Consider the following 25,643-nt stretch of genomic DNA (forward strand, 5'->3'; position numbering starts at 1 on the left):
CAGAAGACTTTCCTGAATAGTCCAGACCAAATTTTCAGCCAGCCTCAAACTAGCTTTTACATTTGAGTGTGCGAGATCTGCACAAACACCAAATTTCATATGGCACAAGGCAGTTGTACAGTTGTCTCATTTTAACACTCATGCCCCTAAGGGTGCACAGGTGTTAGATTTGTGAGGGCAAACTAGTAAGTGCATTAATTTGCACCCACCTTGTGTGTCTGATATCCTGGGACTAACACGGCTACACCAACATTTCAAACAACAATGGAAGATACTTAATTTGCCAGTGTAATTTACTATTATTTATTAAACTAGCACTCAGAGGCCCATGCTGAGATTGGATCCCATTGTACTTGGCAGTGTACAAACACATAGAGAAAATCCGGGCTGAAAAGAGCTTACAATCTAAATGGAAAAGAAGACAAAATGTGGGAGAAGTGAAGTATTATTCTCATTTCTCAGATGGGAAATTGAGAGAGAGAGAGGTTGAATGGCTTGCCCCAGGCAATGCAGGAAGTCCCTGGCAGAACTACAAATTAAACTCGGATTTTTTGACTCAGTTCAGTGTTTTAACCACAATGTCCTTCTTTCCTTAAAGGGGCAAACAGAGGCCACTCATGACAGGGACCTATAAATCCATAATTTGTATGTTTAAAAAAAATTCAGACAATGATTAAAGAAGAGTCAAGAGTCAAATCCTCCTGCAAACCAAAAGGCATTGAGTCTGTTAAGTGATTGGATCCCTTCTGATGGTTCCTGGGTTCTGTGTGGGTTCCAGGATCTGCAGAATCCAACTACAAGATTGAGGGCCTTTGACCTTGCTTACAGGCTTTGTGATCAGGCACCACTACATTAGCATTATTTAAGATCATATTGTGAATGCCTTATTCATCCTGGTGAGCAGTTATTTAAAGTCCACAAGAACTGTTGGGACTTTCTGAAAATCAGGCCACTTATTTAGGTGCCAAAGTTGAGTTTAAGAGTCTAAACTCTTGTTTTTAAAAAAAATCTTGGCATTGTGTGTATCTGATCCTGGTCCTGCTCTCACTGAAGTTTGGCTGTTGACTTTAGTGGAAAGAGGAGCAGGGCCTGTATTTGTACACATATAAAACTATTGGAGGAAAACATTTTCTAGGATGAGTCCTAGTACTACATGTCAGATAATTTTTACAGGCATATTAGAATCCCTTGAACTAAAAATGGTTATAATGGAAAAGAAGATGCCATCTTAACTGTAGTAATGCAAATGGTGTTAAAATAATGCTGATATTCCTTTCTTTGGTGTGAAGCAATAGGCCATGCTTGCATTTCCCACTGACTACCCACTAATGCAAAGTATTGTCCTACAAACTCTGCACTAGCAGCAGGAAGAGGACGCTGACAGTTTGCCCACTCCTCTTTGCTAAGGCAAAACTCCCATTGAAGTTAACAGGACAGAGTTGGGGAAGCAATCAGGAAGATGAAAATAACCTGAGCTGGGTTTCAGTGCCTCCAAAGATGAACTCTGGCTATAGCCCCGTTAATGATGTCAGGGGAAACAGACTCAAGTTTGTTCACAGTGGGCAACATTGTATGGTACATCAGTATCCCTGCTGCCCGAAGCAAAATGTGCAGATTCCTGTGCACAGCTATTCAGAGCTCTTGGGCTGAGGTGGAGATGATGCACAGGACTGGGTCTGCTACTGCACACAGCTATGTTTATTTAGTTAATTGAGTTGTCATGACAACTGCTTCACTAAACTGCTACAGTGTATAGGTTGCCATTGGCATCTGATGAATACAAGCAAATCTTAATATTTTCTAGCAAGGTCAGCAAAGTCTGGAAGAGATGCTGTACATTTGTACGAGATCGAGACGCTCTTTTTAAAGGTACATCACTAAGAACCCAATGCTGCACATATTTGGGTGCAAGGTTTCAGAGTGGTAGCCGTGTTAGTCTGTAGCAAAAACAACGAGGAGTCCTTGTGGCACCTTAAAGACTAACACATTTATTTGAGCATAAGCTTTCGTGGGCTAAAACCCACTTCATCAGATGTATGGAGTGAAAAATACAGTAAACAGTATATATATGAAAAGATCGGAGTTGCCTGACCATGTGGCGGGGAGGGTCAGTGCTAACAAGGCCAATTCAATTAAGGTGGAAGTGACCTATTCTCAAAAGTTGATTACTCTTGGTGCTAACAAGGCCAATGCAATCAAGATGGACGTCGCCCATTTCCAAGAGTTGACAAAAAGGTCTGAGTATCAGCAGAGGGAAAATTATTTTTGTAGTGACCCATCCACTTCCACTCTTTATTCAGGCCTAATTTGATGGTGTCCAGTTTGCAAATTACTTCCAGTTCTGCAGTTTCTTGTTGAAGTCTATTTTTTAAGTTTTTTGATGAAGAATTGCCACTTTTAAGTCTGTTGTTGGGTGTCCGGGGAGATTGTAACATTCAAAACTAGTAGGAGAGCACTTTAGTTCTTGATGTCTGATTTGTGTCCATTTATTCTTTTGCATAGAGACTGTCCGGTTTGGCAGAGGGGCATTGCTGGCACGTGATGGCATATATCACATTGGTAGATGTGCAGGTGAACAAGCCCTGATGGTGTGGCTGATGTGGTTAAGTTCTATGATGATGTCCCTTGAATAGATATGTGGACAGAGTTGGCAACAGGGCTTGTTGCAGGGATTGGTTCCTGGGTTAGTGTTTTTGTTGTGTGGTGTGTCGTTGCTGGTGAGTATTTGCTTCAGGTTGGGGAGCTGTCTGTAAGTGAGGACTGGCCTGTCTCCCAAGGTCTGTGAGAGTGAGGGATCGTCCTTATGGATAGGTTGGATCCTTGATGATGCGCTGGAGAGGTTTTAGTTGGGGGCTGTAGGTGACAGCTAGTGGCATTCTGTTAATTTCTTTGTTGGGCCTGTCCTGTAGTAGGTGACTTCTGGGTACTCTTCTGACTCTGTCAATCTATTTCTTCACTTCACCAGGGGGATATTGTAGTTTTAAGAATGCTTGATAGCGATCCTGTAGGCGTTTGTCTCTGTCTGAGGGATTGGAGCAAATGTGGTTGCATCTTAGAGCTTGGCTGTAGACAATGGATCGTGTGATGTGGTCTGGATGAAAGCTGGAGGCATGTAGGTAAGTAATAGTGGTCAGCAGGTTTCCGGAATAGGGTGGTGGTTATGTGACCACCCCTTTTTGCACTGTAGTGTCCAGGAAGTGGATCTCTTGTATGGACTAGTCCAGGCTCAGGTTGATGGAGGGGTGGAAATTGTTGAAATCCTGGTGGAATTCAAGGGCCTCCTTCCCATGGGTCCAGATGATGAAGATGTCATCAATGTAGTGCAAGTAGAGTAGGGACGCTAGGGGACAAGAGCTGAGGAAGCGTTGTTCTAAGTCAGGGGTAGGCAACCTATGGCACACGTGCCGAAGGCGGCACGCAAGCTGATTTTCAGTGGCACTCACACTGTGCAGGTCCTGGCCACCGGTCCGGGGGGCTCTGCATTTTAATTTAATTTTAAATGAAGCTTCTTAAACATTTTAAAAACCTTATTTACTTTACATAAAACAATAGTTTAGTTATATATTATAGACCTTATAGAAAGACCTTCTAAAAACGGTAAAATGTATGACTGGCACACAAAACTTTAAATTAGAGTGAATAAATGAAGACTCGGCACACCACTTCTGAAAGGTTGCTGACCCCTGTTCTAAGTCATCCATAAAAATGTTGGCATACTGTGGGGCCATGCAGGTACCCACAGCAGTGCGGCTAACTTGAAGGTATAAATTTTCCCCAAATCTACTCAAAGTAATGGTTTGCAGGATCAGGCTGAATTAACCTAAAACATTATCAGAACAAGGGCCTGATCCTGCTCCCAGTAAATGAATGGAGCTTGTGTTTACACAGCACAATGGGAGCAGGAATTATAGGATATTTACAGTGTTAAGAAAGAGAAGCTTGAAAAAATAAAGATCAGTGGTACACTTCCTGCATAATAGACTAGTCCTAAAGGCAAAATGCCTTGAGAATGTGAGCTGTTAAATAAATAAAGTTAGTATAAAGTTTGCAATGCAAGTGTTTGACAGGCCAGAACTTTTTACTTTCTCACGTTAAATAGGACATTTCACCTCTATCTGTGTTCAGTGAATATCAAGACTAAAAGCTCTGACTCTTAAAGAAGCTGATTTCTCATTTTTAGGCATGTTCCAATTTCTACTATATTTCACATCAGGCTCCAGGCTAGATTAGCTCTTCCATTTCATCCAGGAGAGTTGGCATTTCATCTTGTAGCCCATGAAATACAAAACACTTGAGCAGAGATGTTCTTAACAAGAAGATAAGCTAGTAATGAATCTTAAAAGATTGATGTGCTTATACAGACATCTGAGTATATAATATGAATGACTGCTCAATGTTATAAGTACTGTAGCCTGAAGAAGATAAAGATGCCTTTAAATTTATGATGCAAAGAATAAAATCTCATAATTGTTCACATTAAATGAATATTGTTTCATTTTTTAAAGGGCACTAGGAATTATAGTGATAACACTTCCCATTGAATACAATGCAACTTATATATCATTGCCTTGGCACAAGTGAGCATGTATCCATATCTTGTCATTTGCATTCTTTGTAAAGCTCAGTCCCAGTTTTGAATATTTACATTTCAAGTCCATAGCTAGAAAGCTTGAAAAATTGGTGATGAGGCCACTCCTTTGTTAAGGCTATGAAGGGAAGCAGCATTCCTTGTTGACTAAAGACTGGGCGTCAGGATTCACAGGTTCCATCTCAAGCTCTGCCACTGATTTGCTCTGTAGGCATTTCATGTAGCTGGAAATGTTGCCCTATGTCTATGGGTGTGGAGGTCACATCAGCAGTAGAATTGGTGTGGGTCTGCTGTGCAAAATGAGGTGTACATCTCTGCGTAGCATGAAGTCCAGCTCCACAGGTACTTTCTGTCTGGCAGTATTTGAGAGCAAGTGCAGAGGACAGTGGGTCTGCCATAATGCATATTCTACAGTTCTTTCCCATCTGCTCCCTGGAGGGGTGCATGCTAGGGTTACAGAAGCTGCAGTCATTTGGTAGAGTGCCCCTCACAGAATTGCTCTGCCCTGGAGGGAGAATTCCTCTTCTCCCCATTCCTCTGACAGAGAACTCCAGCTGAGATACTCAGGCTGGGAACTGGGGACGCAATGTGGACCTTAATCTCTCTGTGCCTCAGCTTGCTCGTAAATAAGATAGATGTGGCAATACTGTGTTGTGAAGATTTAATTATTCTGTGTAAAGCATCAAGAGTTCCTTGGCTGGGAAGCAGTGGCAGGCACAAAGTTATTATTACTTATTGTTATTGGAAATCATCTCTCTTTCTCATTAACTTTTGTTATTCCATTTCTGGTGTCATCCACTAGCAATATGGGCTGTGATTGATGTGACTTTCCTTCAGAACCTTTGCTAAATTCTTTGAGGCTCCTTAGGGTATGTCTTGGCTGCAGCCGGGAGTGAAATTCCGAGCACAAGTAGATAGACTTGCACTAGCTCAGGGATCGGCAACCTTTCAGAAGTGGTGGGCCGAGTCTTCATTTATTCACTCTAATTTAAGATTTCGCGTGCTGGTAATACATTTTAACATTTTTAGAAGGTCTCTTTCTATAAGTCTATAATATAGAACTAAACTATTGTTATATGTAAAGTAAATAAGGTTTTTAAAATATTTAAGAAGCTTCATTTAAAATTAAATTAAAATTCAGAGCCCCCCAGACTGGTGGCCAGGACCCAGGCAGTGTGAGTGCCACTGAAAATCAGCTTGTGTGCCACCTTCGGCACCCATGCCATAGGTTGCCTACCCCTACACTAGCTCAACCTGAGCTAAAGCACTAAAAACAGCTGTGTTGATGTGGTGGCACTGGCAGCAGCTCAGGTTAGCCACCCAAGTCCAAGCCCACCCAACCTTCTGCATCTGAGCTTGGGTAGCTAGCCTGAGCCACTGCCTGCACTGTAACATTCACATTGCTATTTTTAGCACACTAGCTCAAGCTGAGCCATCACAAGTCTGTCTGCCCGGACTGCAGATCACACCTCCTAGCTGTAGCGTTGACATTGCCTCGCAGATTTTGACAGTTGACTCATTCAGGAGTCCTGGTAACAGCTGCTCTGTTCAGTTATTAATATATAACTTTTGAAATCTCCTGCAGAGACTGGCTATGGTTACTAAACTTTCTTTGATACAGTCTGCATCTGGGGCAGCACTCAAGAAAGCATTGTTCAGTTTCTCTGATTGTTCTCAGCTGCATCATCTCGGCCATCTGAACTCTCATCCTGCTATTTATAGGTCTCTATATGCCTTACAAGAGCTTCTCATTTGGCTATAAAGACCTACCTTTTCAAAAGTCATTAGTGATTGTTCTCTGAGTGCTTGTCTACTAGATTCCACTTTGGTGCATATGTGCCCCATACGTATGAGATTGGATTCTTTTGGCCAGCAGTGTCTGTTGGAGCTGTGCTGCACCCTACATGCCCTCATGCCTCTAGGATCCACAGATGCTCCCAAGGACATAAAGGGTAGAGCAAGCCCAAGCACCAGTCAGTTCATCCTTACTGCCCATGGCGGTGAGATGGAACTCCTGCAGTGTCACTTCGGTGTGCACTATGCATTTTTTCTTATGGTAGTTAATAATATTATATTATTATACATTCATTGGCATTTACAAACAAACAAAAACAAAAATCACCTTTTTCAATCAGATCTCCAAGTACTGGGATCCTAGATACTAGCTGAAACAAAGTCCCCTGAGTTCACAACTTGCTGCTCTTGTGACATGGCTATCCTGCTTAATGATGGGCAGTCAAGGTGCCTTTTTTGCCTTGGAGAGGGGCACACCCCTCATCAGTGCTCAATCTGTTGCTCCTTCTCCAAGAGGACACAGAAAGTGAGAGAGGCCCATCAAACTTTGTCTCAAAGAGAGCCTCAGAACCTGATGCCACCTCACCTGCGGCTCAACTCCAAGGCAAAAAAAAGCACCTTTGACTGGGCTAGTTCACCCTCTCAGGTGCCTAATCAAGTTAGGCAAAGACCTCATCAGGCTGCTGTTTTCCCTCATGATCTTCAGCCAAAAGGTAGTTCATTGTCCAAACAGAGTCCTTCTGACACCTCAGCGTAGACCAGTAACTGGGTACCCAAGGTACTGCCTGAAGCCATAGTCCACATTGCCCCTAGTACTGACCTCTCAGTACTGATATAAACACACTCAGTGCTGACAGCTCCAGTGCTGATGGCTCCAGCCCCTATGGTGCAGAAGCTTTTGGCAGTGACTTTCTCAGCAATGAAGATGTCCTCAGCACTGAATGATCTTGCAGTGGCACACACCCTTGCTTTCCTCTTCTGCCATTAGATGACCTTCTACTTCAGTATCTCTCACTAATACCATTATGACACCAGTGAGCTCTTTGGCTCAGGTTGTATGTGGGATTCAAGATTGACCTAGGACACCAGACGGTAGATCCCTGTTTGGAGAAAGAATATGCATTTTCTTCCTTTCCTTCTGAGCATAGTAGGGAGCCTAGAAAATGGTGGGGTGAATTGTCCGTCTCTGCCTTAGGGAAGAGCCTGCATTGTCTCTCTCTGTGATTGGGTTCTTGTGTGATATTCTTCTGAATTTTAAGAAATAAAGTACTGTTACATTGCAACCTTCTAACATGAGTACTTTGTTTTTATCTGACTTCACTGTGTAGGCTGTGAACATTAGACTCTAATGCTATCTCAGTGATTGTCTGACATTTACTTGGCTAGTACAGATGTCAACATGCCTTAGTAACTAAACCCATCATCTCTTCAACACACCTAAGCCCTAAAGACAGCGAGGCAGAAAAGGTGACACTCAGTCTTCTTTCAGCGTGCAGCATGCATTGCTATCAGCAAACTAGCTCCATTTCTGACAGTCAGTTTTCAATTACCTTTCTGTATGGTGAAATATAGCTAGAGATGCAATGTATAAAAGACATAAAAGTCCAAAATGTGTACTGGCAATCCACAGAAGTATTATAAACAGGTAGAGGGCATATAGTAATAATACAAGCTTCCACGTTATTCCTTGCCAACATGCGTTAACCATAGCCTGAAGGGGTCACCTTTGTGTATAGAATAGTTCATAATCATTCAGTTCTAGTTCACATCAATTAACTTACCCATCTGCTGAAACCACTAAAAAGGAGGCCAGTTTTAGAAGTGATGTAGGCACCTGTCCACTCTGTCGTAAATTGAACCTACCAACTTGTTTGTCATCAAACTCTGACAGCTTTTGGTTTTACTAGTCTGGCAAGAGCTAACCCAGCAGCAGAAAGGTTAAAAAAAACTCCATAGCAAGTCACCAGTTCTCAGAGTAATCCAATCCCGAAAACAAAAATCCTTCTTATCACCTATCAGGATGTGAAGAAGAGTACACCGGCATCCACAGCTACTGTAGCAAAACCAATGATACATGGCTGAGTTGTGAAGCAGCAACCTACTACAGAGCTCAGGAAAACACATTATTTAAAGATCGCAGGAAAGATTGTTTCCCGCTATCCTGACTTCCGTTCATCAGTGGGGTGTAAGGGCTGTAAAGGCACCACAAATACCCATGGCTCTGTATGGAATATGAGACACTTTATGATATCATTGATATCATTATTGTAAAATTGCAAGGAATCTTACCAGATATACCATGTAAGGTGTCCGTGAAAATGTTATGATTTGCAAAGTATGATCATCTTGGTTTTTTGTTTGTATCACCTTTGTATTATGAGTTATAGATATGTAGGGTGTATGTATTTCCAAACTTGTGCTGTGTTTCTGGGTGACACCTCCAGACTGATTGGCATCACCACTAGGCCCGCTTGATGGCCCATCCAGGGACATCAGCTGTACAGTGAACCCATTGAAAGAAGCCAAGGACTATACCTTATGACTCAGCAGGGCATGCAGAGGCATGCCTATTGAGATAACTCTAAGACCTTTCAATGCCATATGCTGGGAAGCTTTTATTTGAAACAAAGAAAGTACCAGATACGTGTCAAAAGGACTATAAAGGGCCGATGCATCATCTCCATCTTGTCTTCAATCCTGCTTCTTGTCTTCAGTCCTGCTTCTTACCTCTGGAGCAACTTCTCTACAAACTGAAGCTCTGAACAAAGGACTGAATGACCCATCTAAGCTCCAGAAGGACTTTCAAGCCAGCAAACTAACCAATACTGCTAAGATCCTGATATATGGACTTCGAAGTCTTTGTATGTATGTTACTGCTTTACCATTTAGCAACTCTCTTCTTGTTCTTTCTTTATAATAAACCTTTAATTTTAGGCACCAAAGGATGGGCTGGCAGCATGGCATTTTGGGTAAGATCCAACTTAATATTAACTGGCAGTGTGGCTGGCCCTTTGGAATCAGAAGAACATTTTGTATAGTGAGCAGAGTTTTAAAATAGCTTCTCACTGTACTCGACCTAGATGCTGATTGGGAACCAGAGAACTGGAATGCAATAAGGGGGCTGTGTAATTTCTTTTTTTGCTTCTTGATAACCAGCGTGGTGGGGATCAGAAGCACAGTTGTGACTGGTTGGGGAGTTTAACTTCAGTGTTACCCACTAATCTTGGGCAGGGCCGGCTCCAGCATTTTTGCCACCCCAAGCAGCGGAAAAAAAAAAAAAGCTGCAATCGGCGGCACTTCTGCGGCAGCTCTACCGCTGCCGCTTCATTCTTCGGCGGCAGTTCCTTCCCTCTGAGAGGGACTGAGGGACCCACCGCCAAAGAGCCGGACGTGCCGTCCCTTTCGGTTGGCCACCCGAAGCACCTGCTTCCTGCGCTGGTGCCTGGAGCCGGCCCTGGTCTTGGGAGTAACTGCTCTTCTTTTTGCAGCCTGCCCTGACCTTGGCATTACCAGTGAGGGCTGCCCCAGGCACACTGGGTCACAAGAGAATTTCCTCAGTACGGGCACAGTAGGGCTTCCATAAATCCTGTTCCCTCCCACTCAAAAGCCTCAGCATAGGGGGGCATACTGGAGATGGGACTGGAGGAGGAGGAGTGACTACGCCATGTGGCTAGAGCATCTGTGCTGTGATACAGCCCATGGGAAGCACTCAGGTGGCTGCTGTAAATTGGAGCACTGCCTGGCCAAATTTAAGCTACGGACTTACCCTGGCCCCTGCATCAGCACAGAATCATAAAGCCACCTTTTTGTTCCATCTCTTTGGATTGTACCTTCTGCAGCACAGAATCCAGCCCAACAAGCCAAAGAGCCTGCACTTGGCTTTTGAACAGGTTTAAGAGTCAGATTTAAAGTTATTTTAAAATAGAGATAGACCTGAGCCACCAAAAGGGGAAAGCGAGGGCTTGATGGTACGGAGACCTAAGTAATATAACCCTGTGAGTTATGATCAGAACTCTTCTAGTAAATAAATATACAGCACTGAATGTGATTGCTGGCCTATAAACCTAATACAAGCCAATGCTGGTGATATTATTCAGCAGAGTGTATCCATCTAATGACTGGATATCCTGAACAAACTTATTCTCGTTAGCTATTGAATTCTTATACTTGTGAGGACTCAATGTGTCTGTACTTTACTAATAAAGCTTATTTTTCCACAAGCCTTTCTATAGCAAGATGCTCTGGCTTCATAATTTTTGAGACTGAGTTGATCTAAAATGTCAAGTGGGATTATTTGTTTAGTCTTTTTTTTTTTCATGCTAAGTGGATACAGACAAAAATTGGTATACTTTCCAGGCATCAAAGGTCTCACTGGTTTTCTGCAGGAGACTTAATTTTCACTGCTTTTTTTTTCCTTTGACTACAGAGTACCTAAAAGAACAAGATATGAAAGACCTCCAAAAATCTTTGGAATACAAAGAGTAGTTAAAACATAGCACCCAGATAGCACCGTGTACATAGTACAGTATAAACATAGTACATAGTTCATAGTCCAGTATAAACACTAACTAATTTTCATATCATACCTGTGTGGCATCATTTATCCCCATTGTACAGAGGGGGAAAAAGAGGCACAAAGAGATGAAGGGATTAGGCCCAGACAATACAGTGACTATCGCAAAGCCAGGATGCTCAAGGGTTTCAACAAAATTTCACCATGCAGGGCCTGAAAAGACATGGTATTGCTAATTTAGCCAATTTCCCCATTGTCCTCATCACCACGACTGAATCTGCTTATAATTGTTGCTCCTGCCCTTTAGGCTACACCAGTGGTTCCCAAATTTGTTCCGCCGCTTGTGCAGGGAAAGCCCCTGGTGGGTCGGGCCAGTTTATTTACCTGCCGCGTCCGCAGGTTTGGCCAATCGCAGCTCCTAGTGGCCGCGCTTCACTGCTCCAGGCCAATGGGAGCTACTGGAAGTGGCGGCCAGTACGTTCCTTGGCCCGCGCCTGCGCCGCTTCCCAGGGGCTCCAGCAGCAAGGATGTACCCAAGTGTTTTCCTGTGACAGTGAAGGGCTCCACTAGTGGGGAACTGGCAGAGCCGTTCCCCATGCTGGAGTCTTTCACGGCGATACGGAAAGGCTCCAGCAGTGGAACACTACACTGCTAAAAACAGCGGCGTAGACAGGAAGGCATGGCTCCGGTGAGTAGAGAGCCCTTCAGGTGTGTCTTTACTCCCCTAAAGCCGGCCTTACAAACTACGCTGCTGTTTATACCCATTTTAGGGGGGCTACATGGGTATGTATGCTGCACGCTGCCAAAAGAAGCATGCAGTGTAGATGCACCCTTATAAACACACTCAGAGGTTAATCCAGCTAGTGAACATATATTTGTAAAGTGTGCATGTATGTTTCCTCTGCATAACAGAGTTATCAGAGAAGTACAGGTATCAGGCAACAGTATGTAAGTAAAGATGTTTTGATATGATAAGGGGCTCTGTTTTTTAAAAATTGTCCAGTATAATTCCATTTAGCCAAATAGAATGGAGGATGTGGCCTATTTTTAACTGCATGAGGTTTCGATTCATGGGTATATTTCAGTGCAAAGGATAAAAAACAGGCATATCCCACTTTTGGATAGTGGAAGTTGACAGGTAAAAAGGGGTTAGCTCTATCTATGCATGTACTTATGATTTCCATCACCATGATATCTGGTTCTGTCATATTTTGCTAAATAAAAGTAGCCATATCCATTGCAGATCTATTGTAAAGAATAAAAAGCAACAGAAAAGACAAATATGTAAGAGGGAATAATTTACCTCCTTAAACAAAAGCATCCTTACAAAATATTTTAAAATGAGTGTTTTTTAAAAGTGATCTATCTAATTTCAATTGTACATATCACTGTGTTGTCTGGGCAAGACTACTGAGAAAATACAATAACCAGACAGTCAACCAGATGAGTCATTCTGACATCTCTTAGACTTGCCAGATCCACAGCAAGAATGCTTTGGTTTCTTTTCCTTCTTAATTTAAAATACAACCCATTTTCATTATTCCAAATGACTCCAGGGTGCTTTAAACTGCTTTTTTACACTAAAGGGGAAAATACAGATCTCTGCAGTGACTACAAACAGAGAATTGATTAATTGCACCTCTGATTCATACAAGAATTCATACACATTTACACTGATAAGAAAAATCCCCCAGCTAAGATAAAAAAAATTCTCAGTGTAATTCAATATTATGAAATGTACAATTTCAATATCAAAACCTGATATAATTTACTGTTAAAGATTCTCTTGCCTTCCCTTTGTTTTGATGTGTTATATTGATGGGAAATAATTGCTGAGACCATCTCTTCACTGATAAGAGATGCAATTATGGACAATGGGTTATAATAATTGACAAAAATAAGTGTTACACGGACACATACTGCATCATTAATAAAATGCATTTTTCATCAGGCACAATGGACATTTTATAGGACAGAAAAGATGTAGAATGAAAAGTTGGCACATTTAGAAATAAAATAGAAAAGCTAAGAGAATTGTGTAGTTTGTTATTTTTTCTTTGTCTCCAAGCTATGGACAGTTTATTTAAAACTAGATTGTAAAAGAAAATGTTATATTTTGGTAGAACATTCACATTAAAAATTGCCTACGTTTAGACAATAAAGCAGCCCCCTAAACATACAGTGAATTTATGTCTGCTGAAGACTGCTCTATTATTTACCAAAGTTTGCAACGTACAATTCCTTAAAATAAAAAATCCTCTGTGCTTTGACTGCAAATGAGATTTAACTCATTGATGCAACAAAGAAAACGCCATTGGCATGAACTAAAGAGATCTCATTCTACCCATTATATCAAGGGATTAAGGCCAGATTGTGCTATCCTTATGTTATCCCTCTTGACCTGAGCAGTTGACCAATCATGAAGAGAAATTGATGATGGGAGGTAGGTATTTCTTTGGTGCAGTCCTGTTTATTTACAAAAAAATGTACACAGAGTCCTGTTTCTGTGAACACAGTGGGAATCAAACAGTAGGAAATAGTTTCTTTGCTCACAGTTCCAAGCCTCTTTTTCCAGACAGCACTCTACCCAAAAGCTCTCTCTGTGTCACGCTACAGGAGCTCCTCTGGCTGCCCTTGCCTTTCTGCTACCTTCTCTGGCTGCTTGTATGGCTGCTTGGCTGCACCCAATCACATCCCCCCCCTCCACTAAAAAAATACCCAACCCTCTGCATTTTCATTCAGCCCCCAATGAAACTCCTCCACCCAACTAGCTCAGATTCTGACTAGCCTTGTGTATGGCCTTGCATATGTTTTGGGTGGTGACTCCTATTGTTTCAGCTATCTTACTCTGAAAGAAACTTAACTGCTTCTTACAGTTATACTGAATTAAATGCCCACCAACTGCAGTGAGGTCTCACCCAAGCCCCAGGATAACATTTATGATGAATAGCCCCTTGCCCCTGGAATGATCAAATGGATTTAAATGGGACTGCTTGCAGAGTATACACACACTGAATAACAGTAGCAGAAAATGGCCTTAAATAAATACAGCATAGAGATGGATGACTACCAACTGTCAGGATTTATCCACAGATAATATATTACATTTTTAGTACTTTCCTGAAAGTCCCCTTTTTAAGCACCACTGTTACAAGGAATGACAGTGGAAAATATATCATTGACTTGACTTGTAGGTTAAGGTGGTGATAAAAGATTCAGCCTGTTCTGTTCAGGTTCTTATATCGTGCCCACCATGTTATCAAAGTGCCTGTGCCCATCAGATACTTGAAGGCATCTGAATTTTCATATCTGTATAAATGCTAATTTATGGGCAGAATTCTGAGCACCTTCTAATTTCTATGCTAGTTCTTGTACAGTTCCAAACCTTCACATATCTGGGTCTTTAGGGCTTGATCCAAAGCCCACTGAAGTCAATGGAAATTTATCCTTTGACTTTAATGGGCTTTGGATCAGGCTCTTGATGATTTGCATAGGCACCCCACAGGACCGGTATGAAACCAGTGTAATCTGGCTCGGAGCAGTACAGGCCAGTTAACATAAGACATATAATAAATTGTCAGAATAAACACTTGTATCACTTCCTAGTGTAAACCTCAATCATGTATGATGCAATCTAATATTGTTACAAAAGTGGTTATAATCAACGTGTAACAGAGAATAGAGCATTTCATATAATTCAAGAATATCTATTTAGCTTTACATGATGTTAAACCTTAGAACACATAGATTTAGGGAACTGATGTGGGGAAAACATTTGTTCTACCATAAACCAGACATTAGGATCTGTAAAATGGCCACGCGGTAAGATATCCCTTAGTCTGTTTTGAGGTGCAAACAATATAGGGCTAGACCAGCGGTTCTCAAACTTATTGCATCATGACCCCCTTCTGACAACAAAAATTACTACACAACCCCAGGAGGGGGACTGAAGATCGAGCCCGCCCAAGCCCTGCCACCCAAACCCTACCCCCCCTGGCGGGGGGCCGAAGCTGAAGCCCAAGGTTCTTCTGCCCTGGGGCTGGGGGGCTTGGGCTTCAGACTTGCTGGGGCCCAGGGCCAATGCCACATGTGGTGATCCCATTAAAATGGGGTCCCAACCCACAGTCTGAGAACCCCTGGGCTAGACCCATCAGTCTGCACAAGCGACTCTTGATACAGAACAAAAAAGGAAGCTTCATGTTCTCCCATTATTCGGGCAAACCAGGGACCAAGGTGGTCCCCAGCATAAGTTAGTGTTGCTTTGCAGCCCTACACAACCAGAGGATTCCTTCAGGTAAGGGCAATCCCCAGAGGGCCAGATCTATTTGCTGTGTGGCTGCTTTAGACCACCAGAGTGATGCAAAGAAGCTGGAGCTGCCCCCAAAGTCTCTCCATTACGCTGGATTTCACTGAGCTGACGTACGCCATCTGCTCTATTTTCACCAATCATCCTACACTTTACCATTTGAGTTAGAATTGTATTAAAATGTCAGCTGGGTGAATCGGTTGGACTATAATGTATGATATTCTTTTTTTAGCTGTTAGTTGCCTGGTCATTCATTAAAATGGAGAGCTCTAAAGTGACAGAACTTGGTATTCTATTTTGCAACATCTAGCCAGCCAAGTATAGCTAGCATAGAAAAGGAATTATAACCAAGGGAGCAGAATGGAGAGAGGGGAGCTTTCTGACCTCTAAAATGGTTATGTGCCTCCCAGTGCTGATATTCAGGATGAGCAGATTTCCTCCCCTGTGGCATGTTACTTTGTCATCCCTTGGTAATGTTCCCTTTCCTGGTCTCTCGGGTACATAGCTAAAGATACACCTGCCTGAATATTGTTAAATTGACTTGTAAAAATATGGCTACATTTAAAATGTCTGTACAAAATACCCCTTAAGGGAAATGCATGATGGATAAAAAGAAGCAAGCTGTGCATGCAATACAATGATATTCCAGGCATGTAAGTGAAGCCTCATTGTGACCTGATAATCATATTGACTCAGAGCCTCCAAGGTATTTAGGCATCTAATTCCTATTGAAGTCAAAGGGGGTTAGATGCCTAAATACCTCTGAAGATCTGGACCATTGTCATGTGCTCCTATCATGTATATTCATTAGTTAATATTTGTATTTGCATCAATTACAATTGATTAATTCATAATCAATTGCAATTACAGCTACCTTAACTCACCACTTCTAACATACTTTGAGATCAGAATTTCTAAAGGGAGCATTTTTAAATAGGTCCTCAGCAAACATTAGTAAATATTTTATTTGAAAAATATCATCTGAAGAGTTATTATGGTGGATTTGAAGACTAAAATCCAACTATTGTAGTGTGAAAAAAAAGGGAGTTTGGTCCTGCTTTCAGAACTTTTCTAAACACAGCCTAACTACCAATGCTCTTTTCATTTCCTGAAAAGAATAACTCTGGAGTAGGACTATCAGTGTTTTATCATTGCTGTAGTACGTGAGTGCCAATATCTTATACCAACACATTACTAATTATAATGTGATGATTAGCATCTTTTAAAGCTGTTTTGCATCCTTTAAATACTGTGTGCTAAATATACAGTCAGAGACGCATAAATGTGCATTTGAGAAGTTAAGGAATATGAATGTACCTTGAATGCATAAGCCAGAGTCCCGACAAACTTCGTAGCACAGTATGACCACTGTATTGCCTCCATGAATTGAGACATTTTGAAGCTAACTGAACAAAACTGGTAGCTTTTGGATGTTTTTCTATTTACAGTATATTGGGGAAATCTACAGTGATCAGTGGGTTATACGCTCACCTGTATAAGGTGTTAATTTAGGCTCTGAAAGCACTTAAACATGTGCATAACTTTAAGTATGTGAGTAGTGGACTTCTCATGTTGGATACATTCAGTAAGAGCCTGAGTCTCATTGAATGTCAATGGGACTTAGGCTCATAAGGCACAGATCCTCAAAAGTATTTAGGCTCCCAACTTCCATTGAGGAAACCCCTTTGAGGAGCTGGGCCTAAGTTGCTATTGAAAATGGTTGCTAAGTCACTTAAGCATTTTTGAAAATTTTCCACTAGTGCCTGGTGGGGTTTAATATAAACCAGGCAAAACTCACCGATCCACTAAAAGTGGTTTCTTTTGTCTGAGGTTTTTTCCTTAGATGAGTTTCTTTATTTATATATCTGCACAGGTGGGTGTTATGGTGAAATGGGGTTTACACAGCTTGGAGATCCCCCACCAGAATGAAGAGCAGCTGGAAGTGAAATGAGGTGCTAACTGGTGGGCAGTATTCACTGCCAAGGGCTGTCCTTGGGTAGCTTGGCTCAGTTTATCTAGGTCTGTATTTAACCTCTATTTGGGCGGGCAAACCTCTTTCCCAAGGAAAGGGAGCAGGGATGACAACAAGGGTTAGGATAATCTCTCCCCTTGCAGTATGGTCTGAGGGGGGGAATCCTATGGGAATACTGCCCCTGCCCCTCTCTTAGCGCTCTCTGGGCAGGTCAGTAGGGATAGCTGACTCATCCCTACCCACATCCAGCCCTACATAACCCACTGCCAGGCCGGCTGAGAAATGCGCAGTAAGCCCAGAGAGACCTGGGCTGAGCTCACCTACTAATGGGTAGAGAATCTCCAGGGTTTCCCCACCAGCCCATGTCAAACTATGCAGCCCGGGAGCTGTCTAGAGACGCGGGTATCTGGCACCAGATCAACTCGTCGTCACAGATTAACGGGGATAGGCACTCACGGGGGCTACCTGCGGGGCTGGTGATTCGTGCTGCGCAGCTACTCTGTGCATTGCGGTAGGGCTGGAAGGACCAGAGCCCCATTCAAGCAGCTGCAGCCATTGCACATCCCAGCATCACCCACATTCAACAGGCGCACCAGGCTGAGCGCAGCCCCCGCCAGCGCCGCCGCTTTGCAGCCCGCCCGCCCGCCAGCCCAGCGCCATGGCCAAGGAGGGCGCGGAGAAAGCGGACGAGACGGAGCAGATGATCGAGAAGGAGGGAGGCAAGGAAGCTGCCGAGGGCGGCGGCGGCGGCAGCCTGCGGGCAGGGGACACCAAGGAGATGCGAGCCGTGCTGCTGTCTGGCTTCGGGGGGCTCAACAAGCTCAGGGTGGCCAAGAAAGTCATGCCGGAGCCTCAGGAAGGGGAGCTCAAAATCCGAGTCAAAGCCTGGTCCAGTATCGCCTCTCTCTGCCTCTCCCCATCCCTCCGCGCCCGCCCGCCCGCCCCCCCTAGGCAGCAGCGGCGCCGCCCCCCGCCTCCCCCCGGCAGCCTCTTGTGGTCGTGATCGTTGCGCGTGGGTCTGGGGCGGGCGTGGGGCCGTGTCAGTGCCAGGCAGGAGAGGGGGGAGGGTCTGCCCCTGTAATGCATGGGGAAGGGATGGGGGTCAAAGAGAGGTAAATAACCCCCCCGCCCTCTTGCCCAGGAACAGGTTCCATGGGCATTTCCAGAGGTTCTTTAAAGCCACTTTTATTCTAAATCCCGCTCCCTCCCCCTCGCGCCGACCGTCTCAGGGAGCCTCTAGCCCTAGAGCATCCTGTAACTTGACATGCATGTCTGTGTATGTTTCTGGGGACTGATTTCTGCATTGCGAAGCACCCGTTTCCCTGCCCCTTTGAGTTCCTGTTAGAGAAGGCAGGCAGCAAATGGGAAGCCACCTCGGTGCTTGCTATTAAACTGATTACCCCTCCCCCCCGGCCTGTGACTTTGCAGTGTTTAGTGTAGCAGATTTTTGTGCTGACCCTGTATCTGTAAAGTTTAGCTTCAGGTGTTACTATTTTGCAGGCTGTCCTAAGTTTCCCTTTGTCAGAAACTGCAAATTGGAGCTCTCTGTGGGTGTTTGATTTGGTTTCTCTCCCCCATCTGAAGTCAAAAGGCAGTTAATTATTTCATTAACTTCCCTCATTCACCATTTTCTCTCAACCCCACTTCTGAGCTGCTTTGGCAGTTTCTCACTGCCATTGCAGGTCATCTTTCCCATATCTCTCTCTAACTTCAGTAGCTTACATTTTATTTTCATCTGACAGCTCCAGAGAGCAAATCTATACTGAGAACAGTTCGTACCAAAATATATTTTCTCTAGACAAAGCCAAGGATAAAGGCAAAGTCACGGGTGTTTGTGCTACAAGCGGTTGTTATTTCACTTCTAATGCCAAAAAAAGAGAATAATATTGCTTTTCATGTCTGAGTTTTTCGGAGCTGATTGGAAGAATTGGGGATATTGGGCCAGCAACATTGGGGTTTGTTCTTTATCTGAGAAATGTTGGTGTACCTCTGATTGGTTGCTATACTGCTGAGTAGCATGACCTTTCCTTTTGATACTTGCAATTATTTTTCCTCACTAGACACTACCATTGCTTCCCCGCCCCAAGCTTCTCTTTCAGCACTGGCAGCAGATCAACACAACTCCCCCCCCCCCCCACCAAGTTCTTGTGAGGAATTGGTGGGTGGTTAGTGACCAGTCAGGTTCTAGAAATGTTTGGTCCAAGTCTCCCTGTTAAGAACAGTCTTTCAGACAATCTAAGATGGATTTTTTTGTTCTTAAGTCTCATATTTATAACTAATAGAGGCCAAAATCTGTCTGTGCACAGAACTTCCTTTGAAGTCATGGATTTTTCAGGCCAGAAGGGACCGTTAAGATCATCTAGTCTGATTTTCTGCACAACAAAGGCCAAAGAATTTTTCTCAGATGTCATTGGGAGTTAGGTCCTCTGTGCACACAGTCCGAGGAGTAGAGCACTGTGATCACACAGCGGTAATCTGCTGCTATGTAAATGCTTTGGCATTTGTGGAAAGTGAAGGTGAAGGCTGAGCTGTTTATTTTAGAAACAATCGACACTGAAAGTGACACTGGTTTATGGCAATGACTTTGTTTTATCAGTGTATCCAAAGGGTATCACTGAACCTGCTGTGTTCTGATGGGTTTGCAAAACAGACACATTGACTGTAGATCTCAGTCTGTTAGACACTGGCTTTTCCATATTATATTTTTGTGAATCAGCTGGTCTATTCCTGATGAGAGTATATTTTCCTCCTCACTTGCATCAATGAATTATGATCAGCTATCCAGCAACCTGAATGATTAATATAGATGCAGGACAGGATTTTGCCTCTTTTTTTTTTTTTTTTAAGTGTCTTGCAGATTATGGGCACTATGGGAAATAAATGAAAACAAGTCCATGTTGACTATATTGAATATAGTGAAACCTGCTTGGTGGTTTGTCTGTAAAATCAGGGTTTGGTTAATATTGATCAGAGCTGTAATGTCTTTTCACTGGTTTTTTTTTTCCAATCATTAAATATTTAAAAGTTAACATTTGTAATTTTGAATGTGGTGTGTGTCTGTGTTCCTTTTTAAAATGTCTAAGTGATTGACAGGATTTACTTCCATGTATGCACATGAATTTCCTCTTCATCAAGACTGCAGACCTCTGTGTTACAAATAACAGTAGTTAGCTGTGTAGTGAATACTTAGCTGTAAAATAATACTTAGCTTTTCAATAGACTCCAAGTGTTTTGATACTGTTAATAAACTGTTGGAGGTGTACACCCACTGTTTTTGTATCAGTGGAGCCACTCAAGTAAATTACTACTTTGTAGTTATGCTTGGATCACTACTTATGCTATACATTTTTGAAACTGTAGCACAGTTCAAGGTGGAGGAACATGGAGATTGGTGAAAGGCCATGTAGCCTACCATAGCCAATTGACAGAAAGGGTGAGATCCAGGGGCCAAAACTTGTTTTGAGCAACTAATGGGAAGGGATTCGGTCCCTGACCCTTGTGTTTGCAGCTGGTAAAGAGAGAACAGGGAGTAAAAATGGGGCTGGCTGCATGGGTTTGGTTGGGAGATGGTTGAGGAAATGATGAAAATGCCTGTTGTGGCCAGTGGAACATGCTCTTTATAATATACAAGATGCAGAACGCATCTAGGATGAGCTTCTCTAGCATTGCCTACTCTGAGTAATACATTTAATTATGTCAATGTAAAGATAGCTGCCTCAAGCAAATGGGATTTTAAAGATGGGATTTGGGGGGAGTGGGGGAAGAATCAAACCAACCATACAGCTTTTGCTAAATATTAGTTAGAAAAACTAGTAAGAGGCACAAGTACCTGTACAGTCTGTACATACTCATTGCAGGAATCAAGACAGTTAAATGTTACCTTCCTGTTTCAGAGTACTATAAATAGGAAAAACTTGGGACCCACTGGAGTGTTGCTATTAATGCTAAGCCAGATGAATAACTTTTTTTTCTTTGAAGTCCTGAAATATCAATGATTTGCCTGAAAGTTTCTTTCCTTTGTGATGAGTCATACGTTAGCCTCATTCAGTGACTAAGAGATGGAGCAATAGTCAGTGCCCAAGTTGAATCACAGCTTTTGCATATTCCCCATAATTATTTCTTGATTGGTAATGATGGAGCAGCTTGGCACTGCTCTATTTACTTGTTTATTTTGTCTGTGTCTAACAAAATGCCTGAGTTCATACTGTTTTCAAGATCAGATAAACAGCTAGAACAAACCTACCCCAAATACAGCAGTGAGCGGAAGACAGGTAATGATCTCGTATAATTGCCTCCCTTTATTTATTTTTCATCTTGATATGGTAGCTGTTGCTGTTGCTCCTCATGATGCATATGCGTAGATGGGGGGCAGAGGTGACCCTCTTTGCCTTCTTGGCATTTGTGAAAGAACAGAGCTGTCTCCTAAATTAGAAGCAAGTAAAACAAATCCCATGTGCAACAGAGTGGCACATAGTGTCCAATGTACTCTTACAGATAGTCTTATTCATATTTTATGTGTTTCTCTAAATAAAAGGAAAGTATGAGCTCTCCTCTTAAAAAAAGAAGTTGAGAGATTTCAGGTTTTCAGGAATCATTTTAGATCAGTGGTGGCAACCTGCGCAGGCCACGAGACAGTGTTTACATTGACCGTCCTCAGGCATGGCGGCCTGCAGCTCCCAGCGGCCATGGTTCGCCATTCCCGGCCAATGGGAGCTGTGGGAAGTGGCAGCCAGCACGTTCCTGCAGCCCATGCCGCTTCCCACAGCTCCTATTTGCTGGGAACAGTGAACCGCGGCCACTGGAAGCTGCGGGCAGCCATGCCTGCAGACATTCAATGTATACACTGTCTCGCAGCCTGCCAGCGGATTACCCTGACGGGCCGCAGGTCGCCCACCACTGTTTTAGATCATTCAGGCAAAGGGAGGAGGAATACTTTTAGGAATATGGGTCCAGGTCCTCAAAGATATTTAGGCTACTAATATCAATTGACTTCCGTGTAAGTTAGGAACCTACATATCTTTGAGGATCTGGGCCACAGGGCCTGACTGTCTCCTTACTTGCACTGATATAAACCCAGTGACTTCAGTAGGGTTACTCCTGAGTTGCACCAGAGTAAGCAAGAAAATCAGATCTATTACATAGTACCAGCCCAACTTGGGACATAGAGGGCACTCTGCAGCATTGGCATTGTGTTTAGATAGGGGCCAGGGACTGGGCGAGTCAGAGTCCTGGAGTGGGCAGCCCCGCACTGGATGGGGAAGAGTAAAGAAAACATATTTTATCTCCACCCCAGACCTGCAGAGCTTATCAGGGAAAAGTAATACAGCCACAGAACTCTCCATCTTAGGGAGCTGAGAAATGCCACACTCCCACAGAGTAGTAGACGAAGGTGGAGCCTCAGAGCAGTTGCAGTGGCACTGGGTTAGGAATTCAGATACACCACTGACTCTGTGTTGGGCAAACCCCTGCCCAGTGATGGAACAATCAAGGAGGGGGTGATTTAGCCCATAAAGTTCCGTTTTTATTTGACATGCTTATTAATATTGCTGCTATTTCACAGGCTAGTCCCGGCAGAACCCCTACCTGAATACTCTGTTCCTGGAGAGTAGTTACTTGTCATTCTGTGCCTTCTTCCTCGGACTCCAATTGCATCCAAACTTTGACTTAAAATGAAAACTACAGTTAGAACAGAACTGAACTCTACCCACTTTCCCACTGCGTTACCTACAGTCCACCCTCTATTAACTCCTGCATATTTCTTAAGCCAAAGTCAGGAGTCCTGTCCTTCCGTCAGGACCCCAGAGCTAGCTGTTCTCTAAAGCAATCACGTATTTATCAAAAGTTCATCTTCAAACCATGTCCCCAGTGTGCCAGTCAGGTAGTTCACAGGGGAAGTTGAAATTGCCCATAATGAATTGTCCCTGCAGACTTGAAGTGTCTTCAGTCTCCTGTAATATCCTCTACAGTTATGCGAATATTCCTTTTAACTGAGATTTTTAACCAAAGAGATTCCACCCTACGCTCAGCTCCTAAATGTTAAAAAAAAGTTTTCTGCATTCCCCAACCTTTGAGGAAGTTTGGATCTGAACTTTGTAGCTCTAAAGCAACACCTCCCCTGAATCCCTATGCAAGACAACCTCTCCTTCCTACGTATATCATAAGCAGGGATTGTCATACAAGTAGTAATATAGAACAGTATTAGTATCCCATCCTTCATAGAAGGAAAGCGATTATATATTTGTGTGATTATTCTTAGTATGCCCTTTAGCCACTGTCCAAATTACAGCAAAAGCATCCACCTCTAATAAAATGGAGGCCACAGCTTTCAAATATCAGAAGTTTGTAGAGAAAAGACTGAGGAGGCTATTCTCTTGTGCCAGACAATGAAGCCAACCTGTCCCTTTCAAATTAGAGCAGACACAAAGAATTTTGACGATGGATTCCGTGAGGCCTAATGTTCCATAGATAATTAATAGACTAGCAATTTACCTCTGGATTCTTGTGTTCAAATTTCTCTTAAGCTTATTTAAAGATTAAAAATGAGTTTGCTGGTCTCATCATCGAGCCCTGTTCTGCTCTGAGTTACCCATTGATGTTGATGAGGCCTTATGAAATGGAAATAGAAAATGGAGTTTCAAATCAGGCCAGGAATAAGTCAGAGAAATGAAACTTTGCCCAGATGCCACTATTTGGACATATATTATACATGCCCTCTTTGATAAATGGCATGTAGCCAAAGTACTTCTCCTGACACAGTACCAGGAACATTCAAAAATATATGTGGACAAGTCATATACAGGAGAATAAAATGTGATGAAGGGGAAAGAAGTTAAATAGTGTGTGACTAAAGTATTTAAATATCAGGCCAAAATCAAACTTGATTTCTCAGCTATGAATTAAATTATAATTCATTAAATTCAAAATTTTTCATTATATAGCCCAATATCACAATTATTTTAGGGCTGTCAAACAATTACAAATAATTGCAAATAATAGTGAGATTAAAAATAGATGTAATTAATCCCTCTGTTAAACAATAATAGAATACCAATTTAAATACTTTTGGATGTTCTACATTTTCAAATATATTGATTTCAATTACAACACAAAATACAAAGTGTATAGTGCTCACTCGCTCTTTTTTTTATTACAAATATTTACACTATAGAAAAGATTTTAAAAAAGATCTACAAGTTGAAGCATGAAGGGGCATACGAATGTTTAGCACATCTGGCACATAAATTGCTTGCAATGCCAGCTACAACAGTGCCATGCAAATGCCTGTTCTCACTTTCAGGAGACATTGTAAATAAGAAAAAGGCAGCATTATCTCCCGTAAATGTAAACAAACTTGTTTATCTCAGCAATTGGCTGAACAAGAAGTAGGACTAAGTGGACTCGTAGGGTCTAAAGTTTTACATTGTTTGGTTTTTTTAGTGCAGTTATTTTAAAAAAATACAAATTCTGCATTTGTAAGGTGCACTTTCATGATAAAGAAATTGCAATACAGTACTTGTATGAGGTGAATTGAAAAATACTATTTATTTTGTTTCTTTACAGTGCAAATATTTGTAATAAAATAACATAAAGTGAGCACTGTATTCTTTGTATTGTAACTGAAATAAATATTTTTGAAGATGTAGAAAAACATCCAAAAATACTCATAATAAATTTCAGTTGGTATTTTATAATTGCAGTTTTAATGTATTGTTAAACAATAAATCACAAACATTTTAATCTAGTTCATTTGTTTTGTGTTAATCGCCTGAGTTAACTGTGATTAATTGACCACCCTAATTTTTTTAAAATTCTACACCTTTGTGTTCCTTCCCAATCCTGTTCTAGTAACAAGTTTATTTTAATAGAGATGAAATTTTGTATTAATGCTGCTGCTTTTTCCTGGGGATAAAGACAAAAGGCAAGGAATTGTAGTCAGATTCATAATTGAAAACATTCCCATTCAAAAAATATGTCTGCCAAGTAATTTCATCAGAATGAGTAGGTGCTGGTGAGTTAAGGTGTGATGGTGCATACATAAAATCATGGTTTTTTTTCTAATAGCCACAGTCATAGCCACGTCTGTCTGGGTGCCCCCTGCCTGCTGTAATGTCACAACCCCAGTTCCTCTGCTTGTTCTTACATCACAACTCCATCCCCAGTTACCCAGTGGGAGTAGAACATAGGAAAAGTTAATTAAATAACTTTTGTAAAGCACTCAAATTGTGGAAAGAGCTAGACAATGGTCTCCAATGAAGTTAACATTTGTGAGCAATGTTGCCTACCGTGTGTAAATATTGTTTTTAAATGATCATTGTGTATGTCCTTCACTTTCTCTTAAATAGTCCCAAAAGCTCTTTATCATTCAGAATTTTCCTATCCTATACATAACATTACAGAAGGTAAATTGCCTTGATACTTTTCTGATCAGATGCAGCCTTTCCGCAATAATTTTAAGCCTCGAACCTGCAAT

General features: G+C 42.3%; 1 protein-coding gene across 1 annotated transcript in view; it reads left to right on the top strand.

The window, feature by feature from the left end:
* The first annotated feature begins 17,644 nt into the window (after positions 1-17,644).
* VAT1L (vesicle amine transport 1 like) overlaps positions 17,645-25,643 on the top strand; it is a 78,819-nt gene continuing 70,820 nt past the window's right edge. Inside the window, exon 1 of the mRNA XM_044987169.1 lies at positions 17,645-18,061. Within this exon, the coding sequence (XP_044843104.1) occupies positions 17,832-18,061 (230 nt within the window). The 5' untranslated portion in view covers positions 17,645-17,831. The remainder of the gene's footprint in view (positions 18,062-25,643) is intronic.

The sequence above is a fragment of the Mauremys mutica genome, chromosome 14 (assembly GCF_020497125.1).
Source record: "Mauremys mutica isolate MM-2020 ecotype Southern chromosome 14, ASM2049712v1, whole genome shotgun sequence".
Taxonomy (NCBI): domain Eukaryota; kingdom Metazoa; phylum Chordata; order Testudines; family Geoemydidae; genus Mauremys; species Mauremys mutica.